Source organism: Ambystoma mexicanum, chromosome 1p (assembly GCF_040938575.1).
Source record: "Ambystoma mexicanum isolate Mex_15411 chromosome 1p, UKY_AmexF1_1, whole genome shotgun sequence".
NCBI lineage: Eukaryota > Metazoa > Chordata > Amphibia > Caudata > Ambystomatidae > Ambystoma > Ambystoma mexicanum.
In genome coordinates this window covers 769,667,550-769,691,911 of record NC_090921.1, presented here as the reverse complement: position 1 = coordinate 769,691,911, position 24,362 = coordinate 769,667,550, and the positions used below count along the sequence as shown (strand labels likewise).

Genomic DNA, 24,362 nt, shown 5'->3' with positions numbered 1-24,362 from the left:
GAACCTCTTCCATTTGTGTCCGTAGCATTTAAGAGTTGAGGACGCCCTGGCCTTTGCAAGAACCTCTCTGCAGTCGGCCGGTATGTCGTAGCCTTCAAACTCAAACGCTGCAGGAGCCAGGCCTGCAAGTTCAGCGACTTCGGGTCGTGATGGAGGATGGCGCCTCCTTCCCTGGAGAGAAGATCCGCGTCCACTGGCAGCTTGATTGACGGGGACGCTGACAAGTCCAGAAGGTCCGGGAACCATATCTGCCTCGGTCACGCAGGTGCGACGAGGATCATCCTGCACCGTGACCTCTTGAGCTGGTTGATGAGCCGGATCAGCAACGGCAATGGAGGGAACGCGTATAGAAACAGGCCCTCCCAGGGGAAAGAGAAAGCATTGCCCATGCTCCTCGGCTGGGGAAACCTGCTGGCGAACCTCCGGCACTTGGAGTTCGTCGCCGTCACGAACAGATCGATCTGGGGTGTGCCCTACCGTCGGAAGAGGCGGTCCACTAGACCCTGTCGTAGTTCCCACTCGTGGCACGAGCGCAGCTCTCTGCTGAGCGAGTCGGCGATGGTGTTTTTTATTCCTGCCAGATGAAACGGCACCAGAAACATCCCTTGGGCGATGGCCCAATGCCACAGATCCTGCGCCTCCTTGGACAGGGCTGGGGATCTGGTACCACCCTGCTTCCTGATGTAGAACATGGTGGTGGTGTTGTCGGTGAAGATCCTCACCACCTTGCCCTTGAGGGACGGAAGAAAGGACCTGAGGGCCCAAAACACTGCACGGAGCTCCAGGACGTTGATATGGAGGGACTTCTCCGTCGGAAGCTAAAGGCCTCTCGCGTGCAGATTTTCGGTGTGCGCTCCCCACCCTTCCAGGGAGGCATCCGTGGTCACTGTCTTCTGGTGGCCCGGGGTCTGGAAGTCCATGCCCGCCGTCAGATGCGCGCAGGTGCCCCACCACCGGATCGCTCGTCGGAAGCTCTCGTCGAGTGTGATCCTGTCCTCGAAGCTGCCCGTCGCCTGAATCCAGCGAGCGTCCAGGAACTCCTGTAACGGGCGCATCAGAAGCCTGCACAGGCGGATGAGATAAATGCAAGAAGACATCATTCCGAGGAGGGATTTGATGGACCTCACCCTGGCCGCGTCCGCAACCAGCATCCGCTGCACCTTGCCCAAGATGGCCCTCGTCCTTTCCTCCGACGGAGAGGCCAGAAGCGCCACTGTGTCGAGTTTCGCTCCCAGAAACAGCGCGTCTTGTGCGGGCACCAGGTGGGACTTGGCGTAGTTTATGGAGAATCCCAGGTCCGTGAGTAGTTGGACGGTCCTCGCCGTGTGCTCTGCGGCGAGTTCCCTTGTCTTTGCTCGGATGAGCCAGTCGTCCAGGTAGGGGTAGACGTGGAGCCCCTCCAGGCGCAGCCGCGCCGCCACCGGTGCGAGGCACTTGGTGAACACCCTGGGGGCCGACCTCAATCCGAAGGGAAAGGCTCTGAACTGGTAGTGACGCCCTTGGACCACGAATCTGAGAAACTTTCAGTGTCCCTTTAGGATGGGGATATGGAAGTAAGCATCCTCCAAATCCAACGACAACAGGAAATCGCCCTCCTCCAGGTGACCCAGGACGTGCTGGAGGGTGACCATCCGGAACTTCTGTGCCTTGATGAATTTGTTCAGTCGTCGTAGGTCCAGGATGGGACGCCATCCTCCCGTCTTCTTCTTCACGAGGAAGTATCTTGAGTAAACTCCGGAGCCCCGAAGCCTCTTTGGGGCGAGCTCGATGGCACCTTTCTTGAGCATCGCCTTTACCTCCAAGAGAAGTTGAGGGACGTGATGTTCCTTCCTGGCCACGGGGGGACGCGCAGGCACTTCTTTAGAAACTCGAGCGCGTGACCCTGGGCCAGGGCGTCCAGCACCCATCGGTCGGTGGAGATAGACTCCCACACGCTGACGAAGCTCGCCAGCCGGCCTCCCACCGGGGTGCTTCGGTGGGGGCCCGACCCACCCCACGGCCGGTTCAGTCCTGCTTCGACGAGGCTTTGCCGCCTTGTCCTCCCTGGCGACGACGGCAGGGTCCGCCCGACTTGCCTCGTCCCCTGTAGGCTTCCTGTGATGACGAACGGGCCGCTTGACGATAGGTGGAAAATCCGCCGCCGGAACCTTTGGAGGCACCCTGCTTGCCTCTGCCGCTCCGAAAGGGCGGTCGTCGTTGCTGGAGAACACCAAGAGCCCGGGCCGTCTCCGTGTCCGTCTTGATGGCTTGTAGGGAATCGTCCACTGTTTTCCCAAACAGGTTGCTCCCGTCGAACGGCATGTCCAAGACCCTGGTCTGCACGTCCTGCCGGAAGTCCGTTGCCTTGAGCCATCCACGCCGTCTAAGGCACACGCCGTTGCCCAACTGGTGAAATCCAGTGTCAGCGATGTCCGTCGCTATCGTAATGGCGTGGTCCGACGCCACTTCTCCTTCCTGCAAGATCTCTAGGGCCTCCGCCCTCTTGTCGTCTGGTAGGAAGTCCAGCAGGGGGGCGATTTTGTACCACAACTCCCTGTCGTAGCGGGCTACGATAGCCAAGGCGTTGGCAGCCTTAATCGTCGTTGCTGCCGATGAGATGACTCTGCGTCCCATCGTGTCCAATTTCTTTCCCTCGCCGTCCGGCGGGGAGGTTGACGTAGAGGCCGAGGCCCCCCCCGCTTTCTTCCTGGCCGCCGCGGAGACGACCGAGTCTGGGGTCGGCTGTGCCCGAAGGCACAAGGGGGCCGCGTCCGGGACCCGGTACTTCTTCTCGTACCGATCCCTTCTCACAGGCGTTGTGGATGGCTTCTTGAGGAGGGCGAGACCCTCATCCCAGATATCGTCCAGTAGAGGTACAGCGAGGACCGTCTTCCTCTTGGTCTCGCGCCGTTGATAAAGGAAACCTTCCTTCTTCTTCTCTTCCGGGCAGAGCTGGAAAAGCTTGGATGCCCTGGCGATCATGGCATGAAACAATCCAATCTCGTCGGGCGGGGAAGCCCGGGGAGGAAGTGACGACGGGAGATCCTCGTCGTAAACCTCGTCATCTGTACCCGTCGCGGCCGTATCCGTCCCCATATCATCCCCACGGGTCGTGGACGGGGAGGAGGGCTGAGCAGGGCGCAATGGTTGAAAAGGAGGTGGAGGATGAATCCTTCTTCTCTTAGGAGGAGGGCTCCTAGATGGGCCGGTGTTAGGCAGAAACCTGTGCAGTTCCCTTTGGGAACACTGCAAAAGATTTAGGACTACAGGTGTTGGCAGTAAACCCACTTGGTACAGTCTGCACCACACAGATTCACTGTTGGTAGCTGTGGCTGAGCAGTCAGACTTCCCTCAAGAAGAGTTAGGCAGTATGTAAAGTATACACAATAGGCACTCAGACACAATAGCACAAGCAAACACGGACCAGAGCTTTTGGTATCAAAAAGGTATACAATTATTTATTTAAAAAGACACACTTAGAGAAACATTCCAGCACTAAGATTAGAAAACACTTCAAAAACACTGTTACTATTACTAGGTACTCCACAAATTCCCTATCAGACAAGTCTGAGTTAACACCACTTATTTCCAGACAGAGGTGAGCGCTTAACTAAAGATGGCACTCTGATAGGTTAACGAAATTGGGAGGGAAAAAGGCAGAGATTTAGGAAAGCACACAACACACAGGCTTTAGAACGAAAAGGCAAGGCAAGAAAAGGTCAAGTCTATCGGTGGGCCAAAGTCCATAGGCCGGACCCGCTCTTAGAGAGAGTTAGGCACAAATGTGTCCAGGATCACACGGTTAGACAAAGTCAAAAGTCTTGCACAGAGTTCTTAAAGACAGAAGTGAACTTTGGAAAAGATTAGTTAGGGTGTCCCAGGCTAACCAGGCTCGAAAGCCGAGGGCTAAAACTACCTCGTACAATCGGTTGCAAGGGAAGCCGGGCGGAACACGGTACCTTAAGTGGAAAGGATCCTCCAGCGGGGGCAGATGTTCCTGGCAGTGAGTGCAAGTTGCAGCGTCGTCTCGAGGAAGAGAAAGTCTCAACGAAGAGGGACGATGAAGGTCGTTGCACTGCCAGGGATGAGGCCAGCCGTGGAGTTACCCAGCCACAGGGTACAACCCTTTCTTCGCGGTCGTGGTAAAATGCGGTATTCCGGCTACCAACAGTGCTTGGCACAGGTAGGTCGGACACAAAAGGATCCAGGAGCGAAAAAGGAAGACAGAAACTGGTTATCCCCACCAGTCAAAGGAAGAAGACTCTCCGGACTGGAGATCTTCTCTGTCGTTGGGAGTGAAGAGTCGGTTCAGCAGGGCTCCACCGGTGGTGTCGTCTTGGCAGGTTGGCTCAGCAGCTCCCTCGTCGGATTCTTAGGTCCTGTGGCGACTTCTGCAGAACCAGTCCCAAAGACCCTGCTTTTATGCAGCAAACCCCCATTCATTCAGCCTAGCTGTCACTTAAACATGCTAAGTGGTGAGCGGGGCCGCTCACCACTTGGGCCAATCACACCAGAGTGCGACTTGAGTTGGCAAGGCAACTCAGTCCAGGGTGCCTAAACCCCCTCCCACACCCCCGGTGGTACCCAGACAGAATGGCACCACTTTGGAGGGCTTCTGTGGAGAAGCCCGCCAAAAGTGGAACAAAGGGCTCATCGTTGGGTTAGAGTCACAGAAGAAAACACCTATGCCATTTTAGAACCAAGCTTTGGCAAAAAATACCAACCGGAGAATTAATAATAATTAAATAAACCGGCGTTATGTTCGAGGCTACCGTAATTAATTAAATAAAGGTATTAGCCTAAAACAATGGGAAATCCCATAGGGAAATATTCGCGGTTGAATATTTCAAGTAGTATCCACTGCCACCAGCCAAAACTCGATCAGGGGGGACGGAGACGTGCCCCCTCGAACAACAGACCCTGGGGCAATCGAATTGCCCCGACCAGTACGTCCACAATAAGATGGTTTGTACTGGTTCTGTTGAGAATTCAAGACTAGTAAAGTCAATGGTGACTTTACATGCCCTGGGAGACAGTAGTCAGTCCCAGGGTATGGAGTCTATGTTGGGGGGTCTCGAAGACACCCCCTGTGTTACTGCCCTGAGGGTGCTGTGTAACACACATCACAAAAACACATGAAGCCCTATGGAGTAAAAGACCCCATAGCCCATAAAACACATCTAGAGTCAAAGGAACACTCAAATCATGTCCTAGAGTGAGGGAAAACTAGGCTCACTCTTGGCAGGAGAAAAAAATAAACCCAAGAAATCCAGCAAAGCTGCTGGGGGACTCACTAGGTTAGGAAATTCAGCCTAAACAGAGAATTCTTCCTAACAATCGCCCCCCCAGACTAAGGGACAGGAGGATTTAATCCACTCCTGGATGAATCTCATACCTCTAGTCGGTTACAAATACCCTAGAGAGACCATCAGCATCTTGTTGGATGTACCTTGATCTGTGTTCAATGGTAACATCAAAGGCTTTCCTTTGTAAGCTATATGACCTACAAACCCTTTGAGTCACATCTGTCTTGTTAAAGTTATAGGGGATCTGGTTGACCAGTCCCTCAGAAGTTGGTACAACTACTGAACCTGTGATAGGCTTTTTCAAGGGACCTTTATAAAGGATTCCCTTAGATCTAGAGGGGCCTCCAGAGGTCCTTACCACCTCTCTGTTGGGAGAAGGTTGGGTTTTAGGCCTCTTGGTTGGAGGGGATGGAGGTAAGCCAGGTACAGGCTTCTCCTTCCTCTTAGATCTTACCTTACCTACTTTAGGAGTTTTACTCCCAATACTAGGAATGGTGTGGGAGTCTTCAGTGGAAGGTCCCACAGTCTGAAGGTTTTTGGCCTTAGACTTTTCTTTTCTGGCTTTCCACCAGCATTGAGAATTACCAGTGCTCTTTGGCCTAGTTAGGGGCCCAGTTGGTCTATCCACCTCTTCCTCAGAAGCAGGGGGAATCAGGGACTCTAAAACCGGGGGAACAATGATGGAGCTTGGTTGGGGCTCCCATTCCCCTACCATTTCAACCTGAAATTTGCCTGGGTCAGAGGTCAACTTACTGACACCAGGGCTTGTAGTGGGGGTCTCAGTAGAGGTTCCCACAGGCATAGAGTGGTTCCTTAAAGTGGCCTCTCTAGCCAATTTGGTTTGGTTCTGTTTCTCCATACTGGGAGGCCTGGGGGTACTGGACACTACTCCTAGAGTTCTTAGGTCATTCCCCAACAGGACTCTCCCAGGCACCTCAGTCTGAACACTGACAGGAATCATTACACTGAATGAGGGCTGGAAGAATTGGAACCATTTGGACAGGGCCTCCAGACATCTTAGTGGGGCCTTTGGGTGCCTTAGCAACATCCTCAGGCCTGAAAAAGCTTTCATCCACTACTGTTCTGCTGGCCCCAGAGTCTCGCCTGGCAGGAGTATCCTGGCCATTGACAAGAACACTGTCTACATAATATTCTTTAGAGTTTTCTGGTATAGAGTCATATACACTCCTATTCTGATTACTAACCAGGTCCATTGACTCTATAGCTACTGTTGCTTGAAGTCCCAAGGGATCTTCAGCAAAGGCTTCAAAGTGAGCACTAGCCATCTGTACTTCATCCTCTGGAGTGAAGGCTAAGGAGACTCTGCTGATCCCTGCAGGTTTGCCCTTGCACCTGGGATCTCCTTTGATATGGTCAGTGCCTTTACAGACATAGCATGTTCCAAATGCTCTCTGAAAGGGTGGCTTGGTCTGACCTCCTTCTGTTGGTTGACCAGAAGGTACACTAGCCTGTCTTGGTTTACCCTGGGGCTTACCCTGGTTATTTTGTTGTTTGGGGCCCTCTTGGGTATGGAAGGTATTGGAATTCTCTGGATTCACTTTAGGTGGCTGCTTTCCCTCATCCTTTTTCTGAGTGACCCCTGAATCCTTGCGAGTAGCCCTGTTGGCAACCCACAAGTCAGCAGCCTTAGCTAGTTTTCTGGAATCTAGTTCCCTTGAATCAGCCAAGTGCTGTCTGAGCTCAGGAGAGCAGGCATCATAAATTGACTCCAATAATAAAAAGATTTCTCATTCCCTCATAAGTGTTCACCTTGTAATCCTTAATCCATCCCTCTAAGTTTTTCAAAGACTCACTCACCCGGGTAGCCCAAGGGGTACCATCATGCATTTTGAGGGTTCTAAACCTCTTAAGATACTGGGAAGGGGTCTTCCCAAACCTAGCTATTAAAGCTAGTTTCACACTTTCATACTCTTGCTTATCCTCCTCCCCCAACTCCATTACCACATCAGTTGCAACAGGGGGAAGCCTAGAGAACAACCAGGTAAGTAAAGCATTGCCTGTGATGTTCTGGAGCCCATGATTATATTCAAACTGAGACAACCAATCCAACACATCCAACTTAGGATCATACATACCAATCAACTCCTTTGGCATCCGGGGTCTTTTAGGACTGGAACTTCTAGAGGAGCCAGAGAGAGAAGAATTTTCGATAGACAGTTTCTTCATTTCTAACTCATGCTTGAGCTCCATTTCCCTTAGCCTTAGTTCTTGTTGTTTTTGTTCTGTTTGAGCATTTATCCTTTTATACTCTAATTCTAGCTTCATTTTTTCCAGTTCAAAGTATTCAGGACTAAGTGTAGGACCTGGCAAAGGCCCAGTAGGTACCGTAGGTAGAGCAGATAAAGGATCTGGAGAGATAGGTTCATTATTCTCCTCCCCTTCTGATTCTGATTCAAGATTATCAATACTTGGGTCATTATCAATCTCTTCACTGTGATCTACATTTGCTGGGGTGGTAGATTCCTCTGCACCACCATCCAGACTTTTGTTAGCTAACAATCTTTCTATCAACTCCATTTTTGTGCCCTTAGTCAGGAGATTCTTATGCTTACAGAGAACTCTTAAACAATCAGCAGTTTTTGTAGCAAGGGTCTCTTGACTATAACTTTCCATAGTTAACAGATTAGAAGGTTACGTTTTTCAGTGCTAAGCTTTGTGGTTAGTTGCACTAAGGTATCCTAAAGCACACTAAAATGTATACTCAATACAAATCCCACCACTGTACACCAGTGTTAGGCAGAAACCTGTGCAGTTCCCTTTGGGAACACTGCAAAAGATTTAGGACTACAGGTGTTGGCAGTAAACCCACTTGGTAGCAGTCTGCACCACACAGATTCACTGTTGGTAACTGTGGCTGAGCAGTCAGACTTCCCTCAAGAAGAGTTAGGCAGTATGTAAAGTATACACAATAGGCGCTCAGACACAATAGCACAAGCAAACACGGACCAGAGCTTTTGGTATCAAAAAGGTATACAATTATTTATTTAAAAAGACACACTTAGAGAAACACTCCAGCACTAAGATTAGAAAACACTTCAAAAACACTGTTACTATTACTAGGTACTTCACAAATTCCCTATCAGACAAGTCTGAGTTAACACCACTTATTTCCAGACAGAGGTGAGCGCTTAACTAAAGATGGCACTCTGATAGGTTAACGAAATTGGGAGGGAAAAAGGCAGAGATTTAGGAAAGCACACAACACACAGGCTTTAGAACGAAAAGGCAAGGCAAGAAAAGGTCAAGTCTATCGGTGGGCCAAAGTCCATAGGCCGGACCCGCTCTTAGAGAGAGTTAGGCACAAATGTGTCCAGGATCACACGGTTAGACAAAGTCAAAAGTCTTGCATAGAGTTCTTAAAGACAGAAGTGAACTTTAGAAAAGATAAGTTAGGGTGTCCCAGGCTAACCAGGGTCGAAAGCCGAGGGCTAAAACTACCTCGTACAATCGGTTGCAAGGGAAGCCGGGCGGAACACGGTACCTTAAGTGGAAAGGATCCTCCAGCGGGGGCAGATGTTCCTGGCAGTGAGTGCAAGTTGCAGCGTCGTCTCGAGGAAGAGAAGGTCTCAACGAAGAGGGAAGATGAAGGTCGTTGCACTGCCAGGGATGAGGCCAGCCGTGGAGTTACCCAGCCACAGGGTACAACGCTTTCTTCGCGGCCGTGGTAAAATGCAGTATTCCGGCTACCAACAGTGCTTGGCACAGGTAGGTCGGACACGAAAGGTACCAGGAGCGAAAAAGGAAGACAGAAACTGGTTATCCCCACCAGTCAAAGGAAGAAGACTCCGGACTGGAGATCTTCTCTGTCGTTGGGAGTGAAGAGTCGGTTCAGCAGGGCTCCACCGGTGGTGTCGTCTTGGCAGGTCGGCTCAGCAGCTCCCTCGTCGGATTCTTAGGTCCTGTGGCGACTTCTGCAGAACCAGTCCCAAAGACCCTGCTTTTATGCAGCAAACCCCCATTCATTCAGCCTAGCTGTCACTCAAACATGCTAAGTGGTGAGCGGGGCCACTCACCACTTGGGCCAATCACACCAGAGTGCGACTTGAGTTGGCAAGGCAACTCAGTCCAGGGTGCCTAAACCCCCTCCCACACCCCCTTTGGTACTCAGACAGAATGGCACCACTTTGGAGTGCTTCTGTGGAGAAGCCCGCCAAAAGTGGTACAAAGGGCTCAACGTTGGGTTAGAGTCACAGAAGAAAACACCTACGCCATTTTAGAACCAAGCTTTGGCAAAAAATACCAACCGGAGAATTAATAATAATTAAATAAACCGGCGGTATGTTCGAGGCTACCGTAATTAATTAAATAAAGGTATTAGCCTAAAACAATGGGAAATCCCATAGGGAAATATTCGCGGTTGAATATTTCAAGTAGTATCCACTGCCACCAGCCAAAACTCGATCAGGGGGGACGGAGACGTGCCCCCTCGAACAACAGACCCCGGGGCAATCGAATTGCCCCAACCAGTACATCCACAATAAGATGGTTTGTACTGGTTCTGTTGAGAATTCAAGACTAGTAAAGTCAATGGTGACTTTACATGCCCTGGGAGACAGTAGTCAGTCCCAGGGTATGGAGTCTATGTTGGGGGGTCTCGAAGACACCCCCTGTGTTACTGCACTGAGGGTGCTGTGTAACACACATCACAAAAACACATGAAGCCCTATGGAGTAAAAGACCCCATAGCCCATAAAACACATCTAGAGTCAAAGGAACACTCAAATCATGTCCAAGAGTGAGGGAAAAAGAGGCTCACTCTTGGCAGGAGAAAAAAATAAACCCAAGAAATCCAGCAAAGCTGCTGGGGGACTCACTAGGTTAGGAAATTCAGCCTAAACAGAGAATTCTCCCTAACAGCCGGGCTCCGGGTCCCCCGTCGGGAGCGGTTCCTCCGTTGGTAGTAACGGCAATCTCGTCCTTATCTCCGAGCATAAGGACTGTATAGCCAACAAAATGGCCGCGGAGTTGTCTTGCGGCACTGGTTGAGGGGATTCCGAGGGCGGTCAGGAGCCCTGTCGGCACCCTCGACGTTATCGTCGTCTCCGATGTCGGGGTCCCTCCCGACAGGCTGGTCTCCTTCCACGCCAACGCCGTGGCTTAAGACTTCGATCAGCTCCTCTTCAGAGGTTGAGGCCGAATCCACGACTACCTCCTGCCCCCCCTTTTTCTTCTCCGTCGGAGGTTTCACGGGGGTCCTGTCGATGGGCATGAAAGAGGACTCCCTCCGCGGTGGCAGGGAGACTCTGGGCCCGAGGTCGCCACCACTGGTGTAGCCTCCACAGGCTAAGCCAGGGCCGCCGTGACTGTCTCGATAGAGGCCTTGGCCGGGTGGATCAAGGCTTTCACCACCTTAGGTGCGCTCACCGCCTTCTCCTTGGGGGGAGGGTCACCACCTCGCTCCCCCTCCGATGGGGCCTTCGAGCTTGACCGGGGTCTCTCCAGGAGCTTCGCCGGGTGCTCGGCCTTCCTCTTACCCGAGCCAGAGCGTTGGCTCGTGGTTGATGGCGCCGGGGAGGATGCGCCCTGCCTGGCACCCGTAGAGCCCGACCGTTCGGCACTCCCGGTGCCAGCGGACTCGCGGTGCTTAGCCTTCTGTTGGGCCCCCGTCGCCGGGGCGCCCTCAAAGGTTTTAGAAGATCGCTCGGACTTCTTCTTTTTCTCGCCTGACGGGCTCTTCCCTTCCAGCCAGTTGGCAAGACGCAGATGGCGGTCCTTCATGGTCCGCTCCGACATATTGCCGCAAAACGCACAGTCCTTCTCCACGTGCGTCTTGTCCTCATGCAGGCAGTAGAGGCAAAGGGAGTGTTCATCCTCCTTAAAGACATTCTGAAGCTGGCATCCAGGGCAGACCCTGAACAGCTTTCCGGGCGTCGAGCTTCCCTTCTCCTGGGCCATGTCTGAGATGGGCCTGAGAAACTTCTGGAGTCCTCCAAAAGCGTGGCTCGACAAAATGTTCACCCTTGAGGGGCGTAGAAGAATCCGACACGGGTCCCCGTTGATCGGATAGAGAAACGGTGGAGCTTGAGGCTCTTTTGACCGAAAAAGAGAACATTTTCCTATGAAAAAAGCGCGAAAAAAGCACTAAAGCTCGAGAGCAATAGCACGAGGATCCCAACACTTGAACGTGCGGTAAAAATCTGAAGATGGCTGCCAGAGGCGGGGCTTAGGGAGATGGCAGTCATTGGCTGTGGTCAGTAGTATTGGCTGGGGTAGTATGACCCAGAGACCAGTGATTGGTTACTACTGAGAAAGACAGATCAGAAACGAAACTGATACTGATTATTTCTTTACCGAGGATTCCCGGCCCGACGACGGGGAATATTCATGAGCATGTGAATCCATGCCAGACCCCATGCTGGAGAAATGGCGGTTTGCATGAAAAGGCTTGTAGCTCGCTCACTCACTAAGCGAGCAGAAGTGATGATTACTAATAAGATAGTTTTCAAGGTTAATAACATGAGAGGACAAGAATGGACAGGTTCAAAGGGAGCACTCATTACAACAGTTAGTACCAAGTTCAAATCCCAGGACGGAACCAAAAAAGGGACCAGTGGGAATGTATTTGTCAGTCCTTTCAAGAATTGAATGACAATAGGCATCTTAAAGTAAGAGCCTTGTTCTGGTGTGTGTTTAAAAATGGTTAACGTCACCAAGTATCCCTTTACGGTAGCCACCTGCAGCCCTTGGGGGGGCTAGCTGCAGTATAAAAGAAAGCACTGCTGGTGTATTGCAAGAGAAAGAATCTATATCTTTAGCTCTAAGCCAGCTGCAAAATGTGTTCCAACGGCAGCAGTATATTGCGTTTGTTGCTAGTCTTCTAGCCGAAAGCAATACCTGCCTAACGTCTTCCAGGTGGCCCCAATCTGTGGGCCTCATTACGACCCAGGCGTTGGACCATGGTGCTAACAGCACCATGGTCAATGCCGGTAATTTACCGAGTCCGCCATGGCGGAATGAGGAATTAGCACCCCATTCCGAGGTTGGCGGGGCAGTAATTCCCCATGCCCCTTCCCCATTCCCATTTTTGCCCCATAGGGCTCAATGGGAATGGGGAAGGCGCTAATTACGTCACCGTAAATTACGGTGCCGTAATTAGCTCCTAGGTCCCCTTGCGGGTTGGTTTTTTAACGCCTGCTAAAAGCAGGCATTAAAGTGCAACCCGCAAAGGGACCTCGTAATCAGGCGTTAAGGGTTTAACGGCGCCGACACCTTTTACGGCGCCGTTAACCCCTTAACGCCTGGGTTGTAATGAGGCCCTGTATATCTTAGCTTCTTAGAAACCAGGAGTGAAGGTTCAGAGTCCTGATTCTTGGGTGAAGAAGACGGCCTCCCTCTTGCCAGAGTATGTCCAATCTCTGGTGAAGATGGAATGGCGGGCGATCGACATGTCCAGAAGATCCAGGTACCACATCATCATGGTAGGGTGGCCCACTTTCTGAAATTATTTTGTGCGACACATGCCCATAAGGCGGCAATGATGTCACAACATCACTCATCTTTGGCCCATCCCCAATTGGCATTTAAGCAATTGGTGAATTACTTATCGACCTCCTGGCTTAATTGCAATGCTAATGCTTTGCCCTTGGGAGGTGATGGTCACGTTTTTTAAACTGTAAACATGACCATCACAACCCCACGAACAAAGAATTAGCATTGTAATAAAGTGTGGTGTAAGGGCACTTACAGCACGACTGCAAAAGCGGCGGCAGCAGCTCGATCTGCAGGTACAAAAAGGAGGCCTGGGTCAAGAATGCTAACTGAAAGGAGCCAGGACTTTTACCCATCCAGCACGGGCCAAAGTCCTCCAAAACGGGAGAGTCCCGCAAAATACAGGACAGGTGCCACCCTACCTCCTGGCCCAATCCGGAGCAAATGGGATCATGGATTTCCCAAACTTCTGCAACCTCCTGATGACATGAGGAATGACGGCAGATGGTCCGGAAGGTGTACAGAAGTGGAAATTCCCAGTCCACTACGAACGCTTCCCCCAGAGCTTCTCTCTGGGGAAATTCCCTGGAGCAGAACAGGTCACTATTGATACTGAACACTAACAGATCCACTTGAGGGGTTCCCCAACGGGTGAAGATCTCTAGAAGGACTTCCTGCGCCAACATCCACTTATAGGAGATTGTGCTTTACCTGCTCAGATTGTCCGCCTACGTATTCTCTTGTCTCGATAGGTCAACAGCCAACAGAAAGATCCCGTCTTGTAGTGCCCAAAACCAGAGCTGCATTGCCTTCCTACACAGTGTTAATGACCCTACACCTCCTCTTTTGTTGAGGTAATGCATGGCCACCATGTTGTCTGACATTATCAGGACGCTCTTCCCTTGTATGTATGGCAAAAAGGCCATCAGCGCCAGTCTGATTGCACTCACCTCTAACAGGTTTATGTGTAGTCATGATTCTGATGTGGACCAAAGTCTGCTGATTGTCAGATTGCTCATGTGTGCTCCACATCTCGTGCGGGACGCATCCGTGACTACAGTTCTCTCTGCCAAGGTTGCTAAAAAGGTTCCCCTATAATCACGTTCCCTGTGTAACCTTGCTCGGGACCTGAAGAAGTATCCATCATCTTGCCTGAGAACTGTGACCATTGGGATCTGGGGGACAACAACCCTTAGGCAGGCTTCTGGTACCAGGAAAAAACAGGAGGCCATGAGGCCCTGCAACCTCAGAAAAAATGAATGCCACCAATATTGGGCATTCTGAAATCTCAGGACCATCTGCAAGTTATGTTGAGCCCTCACCTCGGGAGGCAAAGCCTTCCCCCAGGAAGAGTCCAGGACTGCTCCAATGAATTGCAGCCATTGAGAATACGTCACCTGGGACTTCTTGAAATGAAGGAAGAAGCCCAGTTTGTGGTGGGAGTGGCAGGTACTGTTGAAATGTTCCAGAGCCTGTTCAGGAGAACAAGCTCTGATCAGCCAATCGTCTAGGTAGGGAAAGATGTGAATCCCTCCGCCATTAAATTGTTGAAGATCCTCGGGCGGAAGTGAACCCGAAAGACAGAACTCGAAATTGATAGTGAGAGCTGCCAATGGTGAACCTCAGGTACTTTCTGTGCTTGGGATGTATAGGCACATGCAAGTAAGAATCCTTAAGATCGAGTGACAACATCATGTCCTGGAGCTGAAGGGCCTGGAGGATCTGCAAAAGAATTACCACCTTCAATCTGTCTTTCTTGAGGAACTTGTTCAAGCGCCTCAAGTCCAGGTTGGGAGGGAGTCCTCAGTCTTTCTTGGGAACCAGGGAATAGGTGGAGTGCCAACCCTGATATTGTTCCACTACAGATACCTTCTCCACAGCATCTTTCTCCAACAGGGAAAGAATCTCTGGTAGAAGGAGCAGATATGGTACCCAAAGAGATTGCTCGCTCAGGGGGGCTATATGGGGGTCTTTGCAGAAATGGGAGACAGTACCCTTGGGCCACTATCTGCAGTGCCCATGCATCTGAATTAATGAGATGCCATTCTTGCAAATGCAGGGTCAACCTGCCTCCCACCAGGGGTCTGTAGCAAAGTTCTTAGAGAGGTTTTGGGGCTGTGGTTGGGGCAGAGGGCAATGGGGAGGTTATTGCCTGAGCAGTTTTTCCTCCATGGCCTCTGGGAACACATATGAACCTCCTTTGTCCTCTCTTGGTAGCTTGACCTCTTCCTCGTTGGCCAAAGGAGGAGTAATACCGAAAGGAACACCCTCTCCAAGCCTGCAAAGGAGGGTGTTGTTGCAGCTGATGAATATTTGCTCCCAAGGATTTCACTGCAGCCTTTGACGTTTGTAGCTTTTCTAGGCTGTCATCCACCTTTGGTCCAAAAAGGCTGAATCCATCAAAGGGCAAATCCAGGAGCCTTGACTGGACATCAGGGGCAAACCCAGACTTGCGTAACCATGCAAATCTTCTGATTACCGCATTAGAGCCCAAACACCGTCCGACGCAGTCTGATGCATCTAGGCCTGACTGAAGGAACTGGCAAGAGGCCTCCTTACCATCATTGATGAGATTATTGAATCTATCGCTCATCTTCACTTTAGGAATGTTTAATGCAGCCTGAGCAATAACATTCCATAATGTATATGTGTATTTTTCCAGAGCACAAGATGCATTAATGGCTTTTAAAGGCATGCTTCCAGCAGAAAATACTCTCTTTGCCAGTGCGTCATAACTCCTATCGTACCTATCTGGGGATTGTCGGATAAGCGGCAGACTTTGAAGTGGAAGTAGCCGCTTGCACCACCAAACTCTCTAGTGTAGGGCATCTGGAAAGAAACTCAGGCTCCACAGAATGTGGTCTGTATTTCTTTACAAACTCCTTGTTCACTGCCGATGTGGTATCAGGTTTTTTCCAGTTTTTCCAGAATGAATTATTGTGCGGAATGGAACAGCAACACAGGCTCCTTAACAAGGCCTCTATCCAAGATGTCTGTGAGGTCATCTTGGGTAATATCCTTAGCAGGATGCCCCCAACCCAAACACTCAATCACCCTATTCATGACCGGTCAATAGGCTGCATCTAGCTGAGAATGGATATATGCTGTGTCAAATTCAACCTCAGGAGAGGTATCCAGACCACTGGCTTCTTTTAGACAAGTGGCTAGGTCTTCTAGACGGAATTGATCCAAGACCAATTCTTCTGGAACGTTTTGAGTTCCAAAATGTTCATACCTGAAGGGAGGTTTTGTCTTCCTCCTCAAAAAGCACCCTAAGAATTTGAAGTAATCCATCTTCGACTTAGGCTTGAAGCTCAAAATTATGTCAGAGGTTGACGTTGCGACTCCTTCGAGAAGTTCGTCACAGGAGCTTTTGGCTTCGATGTGGTCTCCGTGGTTGATGCTCTCCACGCTACGTGAGACATCCCTAAACTCTTCAGACTCTGGCTTATGGGCGCGTGGGTCAAAGCCTTACTGGACTCCTTGCCGGTCTTGGAAGAGGCAACGGGATCAACAGCCTTTTTTGGCTCTTTTGAGGAACCAGGATGGTCCGCCTTCTAAAATGCTCAATTTCTTGGGAAAACATACTGGACGCTGTTCGGGCAAGGAGTCAGAAGATGAGGAACGATAGTGTTGTTTCTTTGACTTCTTCCGCAACGATGAACAGGAAGAGTGATGGGAATCACTCCTGGATCTTGACCGTTTGGAGTATTTGGACAGTTTTTTGAACTTTCTGGAGACTTGTCTCTGGTGGAGTTTCTACCTGAATAAGATTTTCTCTTCGAATGAGTGGAAGACGGAGACTTGGGAACTGCCCGACCTAGGGTGAACTTCGATCTTCTCTTCTTCAAGGCCTTGCTAGTCATCGATTGGCAGGAGCCGCACTCAATGACTGTGTCCTTCGCCGAGGCACCACAGACAATTTTTGTGCAGATCAGTAATTGACATCTTTAAGTTACAGTCCGCACATCTCTTAAAGCAGTTTTTGGAGTAGACATGACAGTTTTTACCAAAAAGAATTACGACGTTGGATTTACTGAGGCGAGTCGAACCGTTCCGAGAGTGTGCTGTGCATGTGGAAAAACAGGACTAAGGCAACGGGCGCATGCTATTTATACTGCAATCAATGTCACGTCCTGACGCAAGAATGGTAACCATTGATGAATATTTCTAAGATGCGGAATCAGTGGAAGGACACAATCCATTAGAAATACTACTTTGCAGTATCTAAACACAACTTCCTAATCACCTCTCAACTATTTGACAGTCAAGGCCCATTCCCCGACGTGATGGGGTCGTGGGCCTGGACCTCTTGTTCGCTACTGTCAACTAGTAGGGGGCTTATATTTTTCATTTATAGGATATAAGATACATGGAAAATCTAATGACTTTGCCTTATCGGACAAGTCTGCATGTCAGGTTTGCCTGACTTTTGTACTAAAAGTTGGATCCATTAAATTTTATGTTTGCTTCCACTTTCCTAAAATAACCTGTTCACCTATGGCAGAACAGGTTTTTTCCCTTATTTCTACATTTTATTCTAGAAGCATTCACTTCTGAGTGAATTGTGTTTTTTACAAAGCATTTGCTTCTGAATTTTATGTGCGCTTCTTAGAGGCAGTTTACCTTAAAAGGGGGCATGTGGCTGTATGTTTCCCTTGAAGGCTACATTTTCAAGCAATCGTATATGAAAAAAAAACTTGTCATTAGAAACAGCAACATTTAAATTCAGTTGTTAAATGTTCTTCAAGAATTGCTGAAGGCTAACACGCAGTAAAACAGTTCTAAGGCATTTCCTATGCTATCTAAAATGAAGTAAAGACATTTATATTGTTTAAAGCAAGAAGGTATGCTAAGGCACACATTGATATTGTGTAAAGCATTTTGTGTGTGTAATCTGCATTGTGTGTTGCGTTCAATGCATGTATGAATCGTGCATGCAGTAGGACCTTTGTTTGGAGCTGTTTGTTAACTTTTAATGTGAAAATAACCATATAACTTGGTGGGGGACAACAGTGCAGAGCGGTTCACACATTGGTGATCCCCTCTGTGCAATTTGTACAAAATGAGCCCCTTAATGGTCAGATAATATTATTGGAACAGTTGACATCTGCATCAAGAAACAAATACTCCCATAGCAACCAATCAACTAGGTAGCAGTACAGCTACTTGGGAAACAAAAGAGAATGGTTAGGAGAAAGAGGTATGGGGGGAGAAAGGATACGACTTAAGAGAGTGAGTGATAGGTAAAAAACAAGAGATGAACGAAGTGTGATGGAAAAAGGAAATATTTGTAATAAAAGGGAGAGTAAAAGGAAGAAAAATAGGGAGCACAAGAGGTAGGGTAAGATTGAAACAAGTGGTTGATGGAAAGAGAAAGAACCGAGAGGGTGGAAGAGTAAAAGGACAACAGGGTGAGACAGACAGACTGCCACCTCACCTCGCCCTTTCACTGGCATCTGTACGATGAACATTGGAGAGCTGCCCCAAGCAGAAACGATCTCCACCAGAGGGATCCACATAACCGTCCACCGTCACCACAGGACAATTAGCAGGCACTTTGAACATCTCCCCGACCTGTACATCCATCTCGAAGTATGCGACAGAACACCAAAATTCTGGGCCTTCAGGAAGAAGGAATCGCATGTCAGGTAATATCACCAAGAGACCATAATTGAATCTCATGTACTGTAATATAGGGAAAGTACTTGACAGAACTAATGTAGGGACATAGCATCACTAACTGGTACAGCAATGGACTACTAAGGAGACAAAGGCGAATATGGTATATTTACTCTCTCCCAAACCTAGCAACAACTCTGAAGAACTGGCCTGAACACCCTATAAGCTGTTGCATTTGTGGATGAAAAAAAGTCTGAGTAGAGCCAGGCAGTGAAAACAAATGGTGCAAATGGATCAAGTTACTTACCTGTACCTCTTGTTCTCCATCATGGGTCTTGCATGGATTCACATGCTCATGAATATTCCCTGTCATCAGGCTGGGAGTTCTCGGTACAATTAAAGCAGTTTGGCTTTAGGCTAAAAACCGCTTGTCGCTTCTATAGCCTATTAGTGTCACTTTGGGTCATACTGCCCCAGACAATAGCACTCCTCCTCTTAAGCTCCACCCCTGGTGGCCATCTTCAGATATGGTCATGCACGTAAAGTGGCAGCATGAACCAAGAAGAGCCAGAAAGGGGAAGGAGGGAGGGTATGCATGTTAATCCATGCAATACCCATGCTGGAGAACAAGAGCTACAGGTAAGTAACTAGTTCCTTCTCCAGCATGGGGTCTTGCATGGATTCACATGCTCATGAATACGATTACACAGCAGTACATAAACACAACCACAGGAGGTGGCAAGCCTCCCAGAAGCAATACACTTACCCCTGGAACAGACTCACCTCAAACAAACAGGTTGCGCAGCACTGATTGGCCAACCCGGGACTCCTCCCTGGAAGAATCATGTGAAGGTGTGGGTAGACTTCCACATAGCAGCACTGCAGATGTCAAGCAGGGTAACACCATAGAGAGAAAAGCGGTCGTCACTGCAATGGCTATGGTGGAATGGGCTCTCGTCGGCCTGGAAGCGCTCTGTTGGCCAGACGGTGGCAATGCATGATACAGCTGGAGAGCCACCTGGAGATGGAAGCCTTAGACAGGGCCTTCTCATGCCCCACAGGTCCAACATGTACGAAAAGCTGAGAAGTCTTTCTTAAGTCCTTTGTGTGTGCAACATAGAACTTCAGGGAATGCGCAACGTTGAGCGAATGCAACACCCTTTCAGCAGGCGAGGAAGGATTTACAAAGAAAACGGGCAGAACCAAAGGCTTGTTAGATGAAAGTTTGATGGAACCTTTGCCATAAAAGAAGGACGAGTTTGCAGAACCACCTTAGCGGAGTGGAAGGACAAATACAGAGGCTTACAGGAGAGAGCCTGTATCTCCCCCACCCGTCTGGCCAAGGAGATTGCCATCAAGAAGGCGGTCTTCCATGATAGAAACTTCAAGGAGGCCCGATGCATAGCTACGAATGGAGGCCCCATCAGTTTCGACAGTACAACATTTAACTCTCACGCAGGGGCAGGAGCTTTCACCGGAGGAAATGTTCTGAAGAGTCCCTTAAGGAACTCCTTAACGAGCCTGTGCGACCACAGGGAGATTTTGCCTGGAACCCGGGTGTACCGGGATATGGCAACGCAGTGGACCTTGATAATGCATGAGCAAGGCCAGACTTTGCCAGCAAGAGCAGATACTGGGGAAGCTGAGGCGCCGTCATGCGTAGTGGAGAAATCTTCTGTGGCCGGCACCACACTGCAAAACGTTTTCACTTGTGCTCCTAGCACCTCAATGTAGAGAGGGCCTGGCCCTGGCTAGAATCTTCCTGCATTCCAAAGGCAGCAAGCAGTGTCCAAATTCTAGGGCTGCAGGAGCCAGGCTGTGAGGCTCAGAGATACTGGGTCGTGGTGAAGGATTGATCCTCCTTCTCTGGAGAGCAGGTCTAGAAGAGGAGGCAGTTTGATGGCTGAAACCACCGACAGATGGAGAAGGTCTGAGTACCAGATCTGCCCGGGCCACGTAGGTGCAATGAAGATCATCTTGCAGTGGTAACGTCGGAGTGTGTTGATCACTCATAGCAACAGAGGAATCGGTTGGAAAGTGTAAAGGAAGAGGCCATCCCAACGGAATGAGATGGCATCCCCAGACTCCTTGGCTGATGATACCTGCTGGCAAACTTCTTGCACTTGCCGTTGGTAGCTGTAGCAAAGAGGTCGATCTGATGGAGACCCCACTTGTTGAAGAGATGAGACACCTGCACTTGCTGGAGCTCCCATTCATAGCAGGGGCGCAGCTCCATGCTGAGAGAGTCTGCAATGGTGTTTTGAATGCCTGCTAGGTGAAATGGGAAAAGAAACATTCATTGAGCATAGGCCCAGCACCACCGGTTATGCGACTCCAGAGAGAGAGCAGGGAAGTGTGTCCCGCCCCGTTTCCTGATGTAAAACACAGCACTGGTGTTATCTGTGAAGACCGCACCACCTTCGCCTGGAGGTGAGGCTGACAAGACTTGAGAGCTCAGAAAACTGCCCATAGTTGCAGGACGTTTATATGCAACTCCTCCTTTTCCGGGAGCCAGAGGCCTCTGGCGTGCAAATGCCCTGTGTGGGCCTCCCAATGCTCCAGAGAAGCGTTGGTCGTGAATGTCGCCTGATACGCGGGGAGCTGAAAAGGAGTGCCCTGCAAGAGATGTGGGCGAACGGACCACCAACGGAGGGCCTGACGGAATGCCCGATTGAGGGCGATCTCGTCGTTCCTGCACCGGTGACTTGCTACAATCCGGAAACCTTTGAAGTGGTCTCATCTGCCGGCAAAAGGGAACTAGATGGATGCAGGACGATATCATCCCCAGCAGGGACTTGATGAATCGGACTGTTGCAATGGAAGCTATTGATAGCCGTTGGACCTTTCCCTCTCTTCAGAAGGAGTCAACAGACAGGAGACTGGCGAGGTGGGCACCCAGGAAGAGCACGTTCTGAGATGGGACTGCGCAGGACTTCTGATAGTTTATCAATAATCCCAGAGAAGTCAGGGTTTGGATGGTCTCTGTGGTGTGCTGGATTGCCAGCGCGTGAGAGTGGTATCGGATGAGCCAATCATCCAGGTAAGGATAGATGTGGATTCCTTTGCGGCGCAGATGCGGTGCCACCGGGGCCAATCACTTGCTGAACACCCTCAAGGACGATTTCAGGCCGAAGGGAAGGGCTTTGAACTGGTAATGACGCCCCTGCAAGACAAAATTCAGGAACTGACAGTGTTTGCGATAAATGGGGATGTGGAAGTAAACATCCTCCAAGTCGAGGGTCGCCAGGAAATCTCCATCCTCCAGTTGGTCGAGCACATGCTGCAACATGACCATCCTGAACTTTTGGGATTTGAGGAACTTGTTGAGGTGTCGCAAGTTTAGAATGGTCTCCACCCTCCTGACTTCTTCCTCACCAGAAAGTATCTGGAGTACAATCCAGAGCCCCGGAGGCGCTGCGGGACTAGCTCTATTGCCTCTTTGTTTAGCATCGCTTGAACCTCCTTTAGCAAGTGTGACACATTTTGTTCTTGTTGTGGAACAGGAGCAATGTGAGGGCATTTGTCCTGGAATTCCAAAGTGTGTCCCTGTCCCCATGTCGAGCGTGTTGAGCACTCATTTGTCTGTGGAGATCTTTCACCAGTGATCGACAGATTGCAATAACCGGCCTCCCACTGGGGTGCAGAAGTGGGGGTCCCGGGCCAGTTCAGGAATGCTTCAGCGTCTGTGTCCTTGATGGGGTGGCGGGGGTTGACGAGAATGCTTGTTTCCACTTGACGAGGTATTGGCACAATGGGAACAGGCTCCACATGACCCCCTCTTGGTCAGAGCTGTCTGGCAAGTCCTCCTCTGAGCTGGTATAGTGTACTGGAGACCTCCTGAGGATCCTAGAGGGGCCATGCTGGAGAGCAGTGCAGCCTTGGAGGATTTAGGCAGAAATTCCTGAGCTGTAAGTATCTCCCCTCACCAAATCCGAGCCCTAAGGGAAAGAGGTGACGACTGGAAGGTGCCGTCATTGACAGGACTGTCGTCAGAGCCGTCGACAGAGGTCTAAGGACACTGTGGGCATGGTAACCGTCGTAGTGGAAATGGTGACGGTCGTGGACGAGCCTCTTGGTGTGATCGAAGCCATCGATGGAAGACCATTCTTCGTAGACGGGGCAACTGTCCTGATGGATGAGGTCATCGACCAGGCTCATGACGACAAGGGGATTCGATGACGGTGGAGCCGGTGATGGGACCTTGGACAACTTGCCCTTTGACAAGGCTATGTGCTTGGTCGCTAGCATCAGGGATTTTCTCGTGGATAGAACCTGCCCAACTGCCGGTAGGCTAATCGTCGACCGAGCTGGTGATTGTGACTGGCCTCTCTCATATCTAGGTCCCGCAACCATGGTAACCGTTGATGAAGAAGGGGTGATTTTACCTTTTTTGGGATCTTCACCAGGGAAGCATCATCAAAGGACCTCAACCTCTTTTTGTCAGAGGGAGCACGCTCTTTGGACCTGCCGGCCCTGAAAGAGGCATGACTATGCCCAGAGGCCGCGTCAGATGCCTTCCTTCCTACATCCATGCCACTAACCTCCGATTGCAGTCCTTCTGTGTCTTGGGGGAGAAGGCTTGGCAAATCGAACATCCATCCACATCGTAGTCGGGATGTAGGCCTCAGATGCCGATCCTCAATGAAGATCTTCTTAAGGCTGCAGGACCTGAAAGGCTTTTCTTTGTGGCTTCTTTGTGGCATCCGTCTATGTGAAGGGTAAGAAATGAGAGGCGGACACAAAGTTGTAATGCTTTCAACATCAGAAATAACAGGGTTGGATAAAAGCCTTTCTGTCCCTATCCTAAAGAAAGTTTCCCTGCCTAGGAAACTGAAACTAAAGATCAGTCTGTGTCATGTCGTAAAAATTATGCAAACTGTCCTTGTGGACAAAACGTATCTGACCCTCACACTAGAAATAAACAATCAAAGGTGTAAGTCTGTTTTAGATTTAGCCAAAAGTGTGTAAATATCACATATGAAAGTTCAACAAACAATCCTTCAATCCAGGAGGTGGTTCCCTTCCCCTGGATTACTTCAGGTAGGATGGCGACAGTGTCCCTTTCAAACAATTAAGCGTAGCAGAAATGTCTCTTTCACACAACACTTTCTTCAGGATGGCAAAAAGTGTCTTTTGAAGAATAGTAAAAGTGTCTCATTTACACAGCTTTTTAAGGATGGCAAAAGTGTCTTTTCTACACAACAACTTCTTCAGAAGATTCTTTAGATCCCCTAGTGTACTCTCCTGCCAGATATCTTTTTTCCCCCAATGACCTTCTCTTTCATATATTTTATCTGCATTATCTGGTATACTCACCTGCCAGGAATTCCCTTCAAGGCTTTATAGATCCCCTGATATACTCTGCTGCCAGGTATCTTTCTCCCAAAGGCTCACTGCTTGATGTGCTTCTTTCACCAGGACTTCCTACAATGTTCTCTTTCAGTATAACATAGTTGTACTCTTCACTGTTTATACATCATTGACTTTAGGTACTACTTGATGCAACTTCCCCCATATTGACATCTCATATATGGAAACATGTTCAGGTTCTGTCTATCAACTTCTTCACTGATATTCAATTGCTTGTGGCAATGCTTTTTCAAAATGTCCCCAAATTGACATTTCATATACAGAGATTTCTAGAGATATTGGCTTTCATCTTCTTCATTAATGTTCATCTTACTGGTGATATTTACTCCAACTTTCACCATATCGACATCCCTTATATGAGGACTTTTGTAAATTCCGTCTTTCTAATTAACTTGGTCGGTATTCAAAATAAGTTTTCAATTGGCCACATGCCTGTCTGCACGTCCCGGGGTCCCCAACACCTATGTGCAGACTCACCAGTGTTTGATGGAGTTTCCAAATCGTGGCACGCTGATGTGGCAAATCTTTCACTCTGGGAAAGAATCCCTTGCTTTGTAGACCTTCATTCAGTTCTCTCGCCAGCCTCGCATTCTCCTGCCAGCAGAACTGCTGCAGTTCCAGAAGACTGCGTTCCCC

The 24,362-nt window shown here is 49.7% G+C and overlaps 1 protein-coding gene across 2 annotated transcripts in view; it reads right to left on the bottom strand.

Moving 5' to 3' along the window:
* Positions 1–24,362, bottom strand: part of LOC138580545 (mothers against decapentaplegic homolog 4-like) — an 880,676-nt gene that overhangs the window by 83,635 nt on the left and 772,679 nt on the right. For both annotated transcript variants that reach the window (XM_069651176.1, XM_069651183.1), the window contains exon 9: positions 18,175–18,358. In XM_069651176.1, coding sequence (XP_069507277.1) covers positions 18,175–18,358 — 184 coding nt within the window. The remainder of the gene's footprint in view (positions 1–18,174; positions 18,359–24,362) is intronic.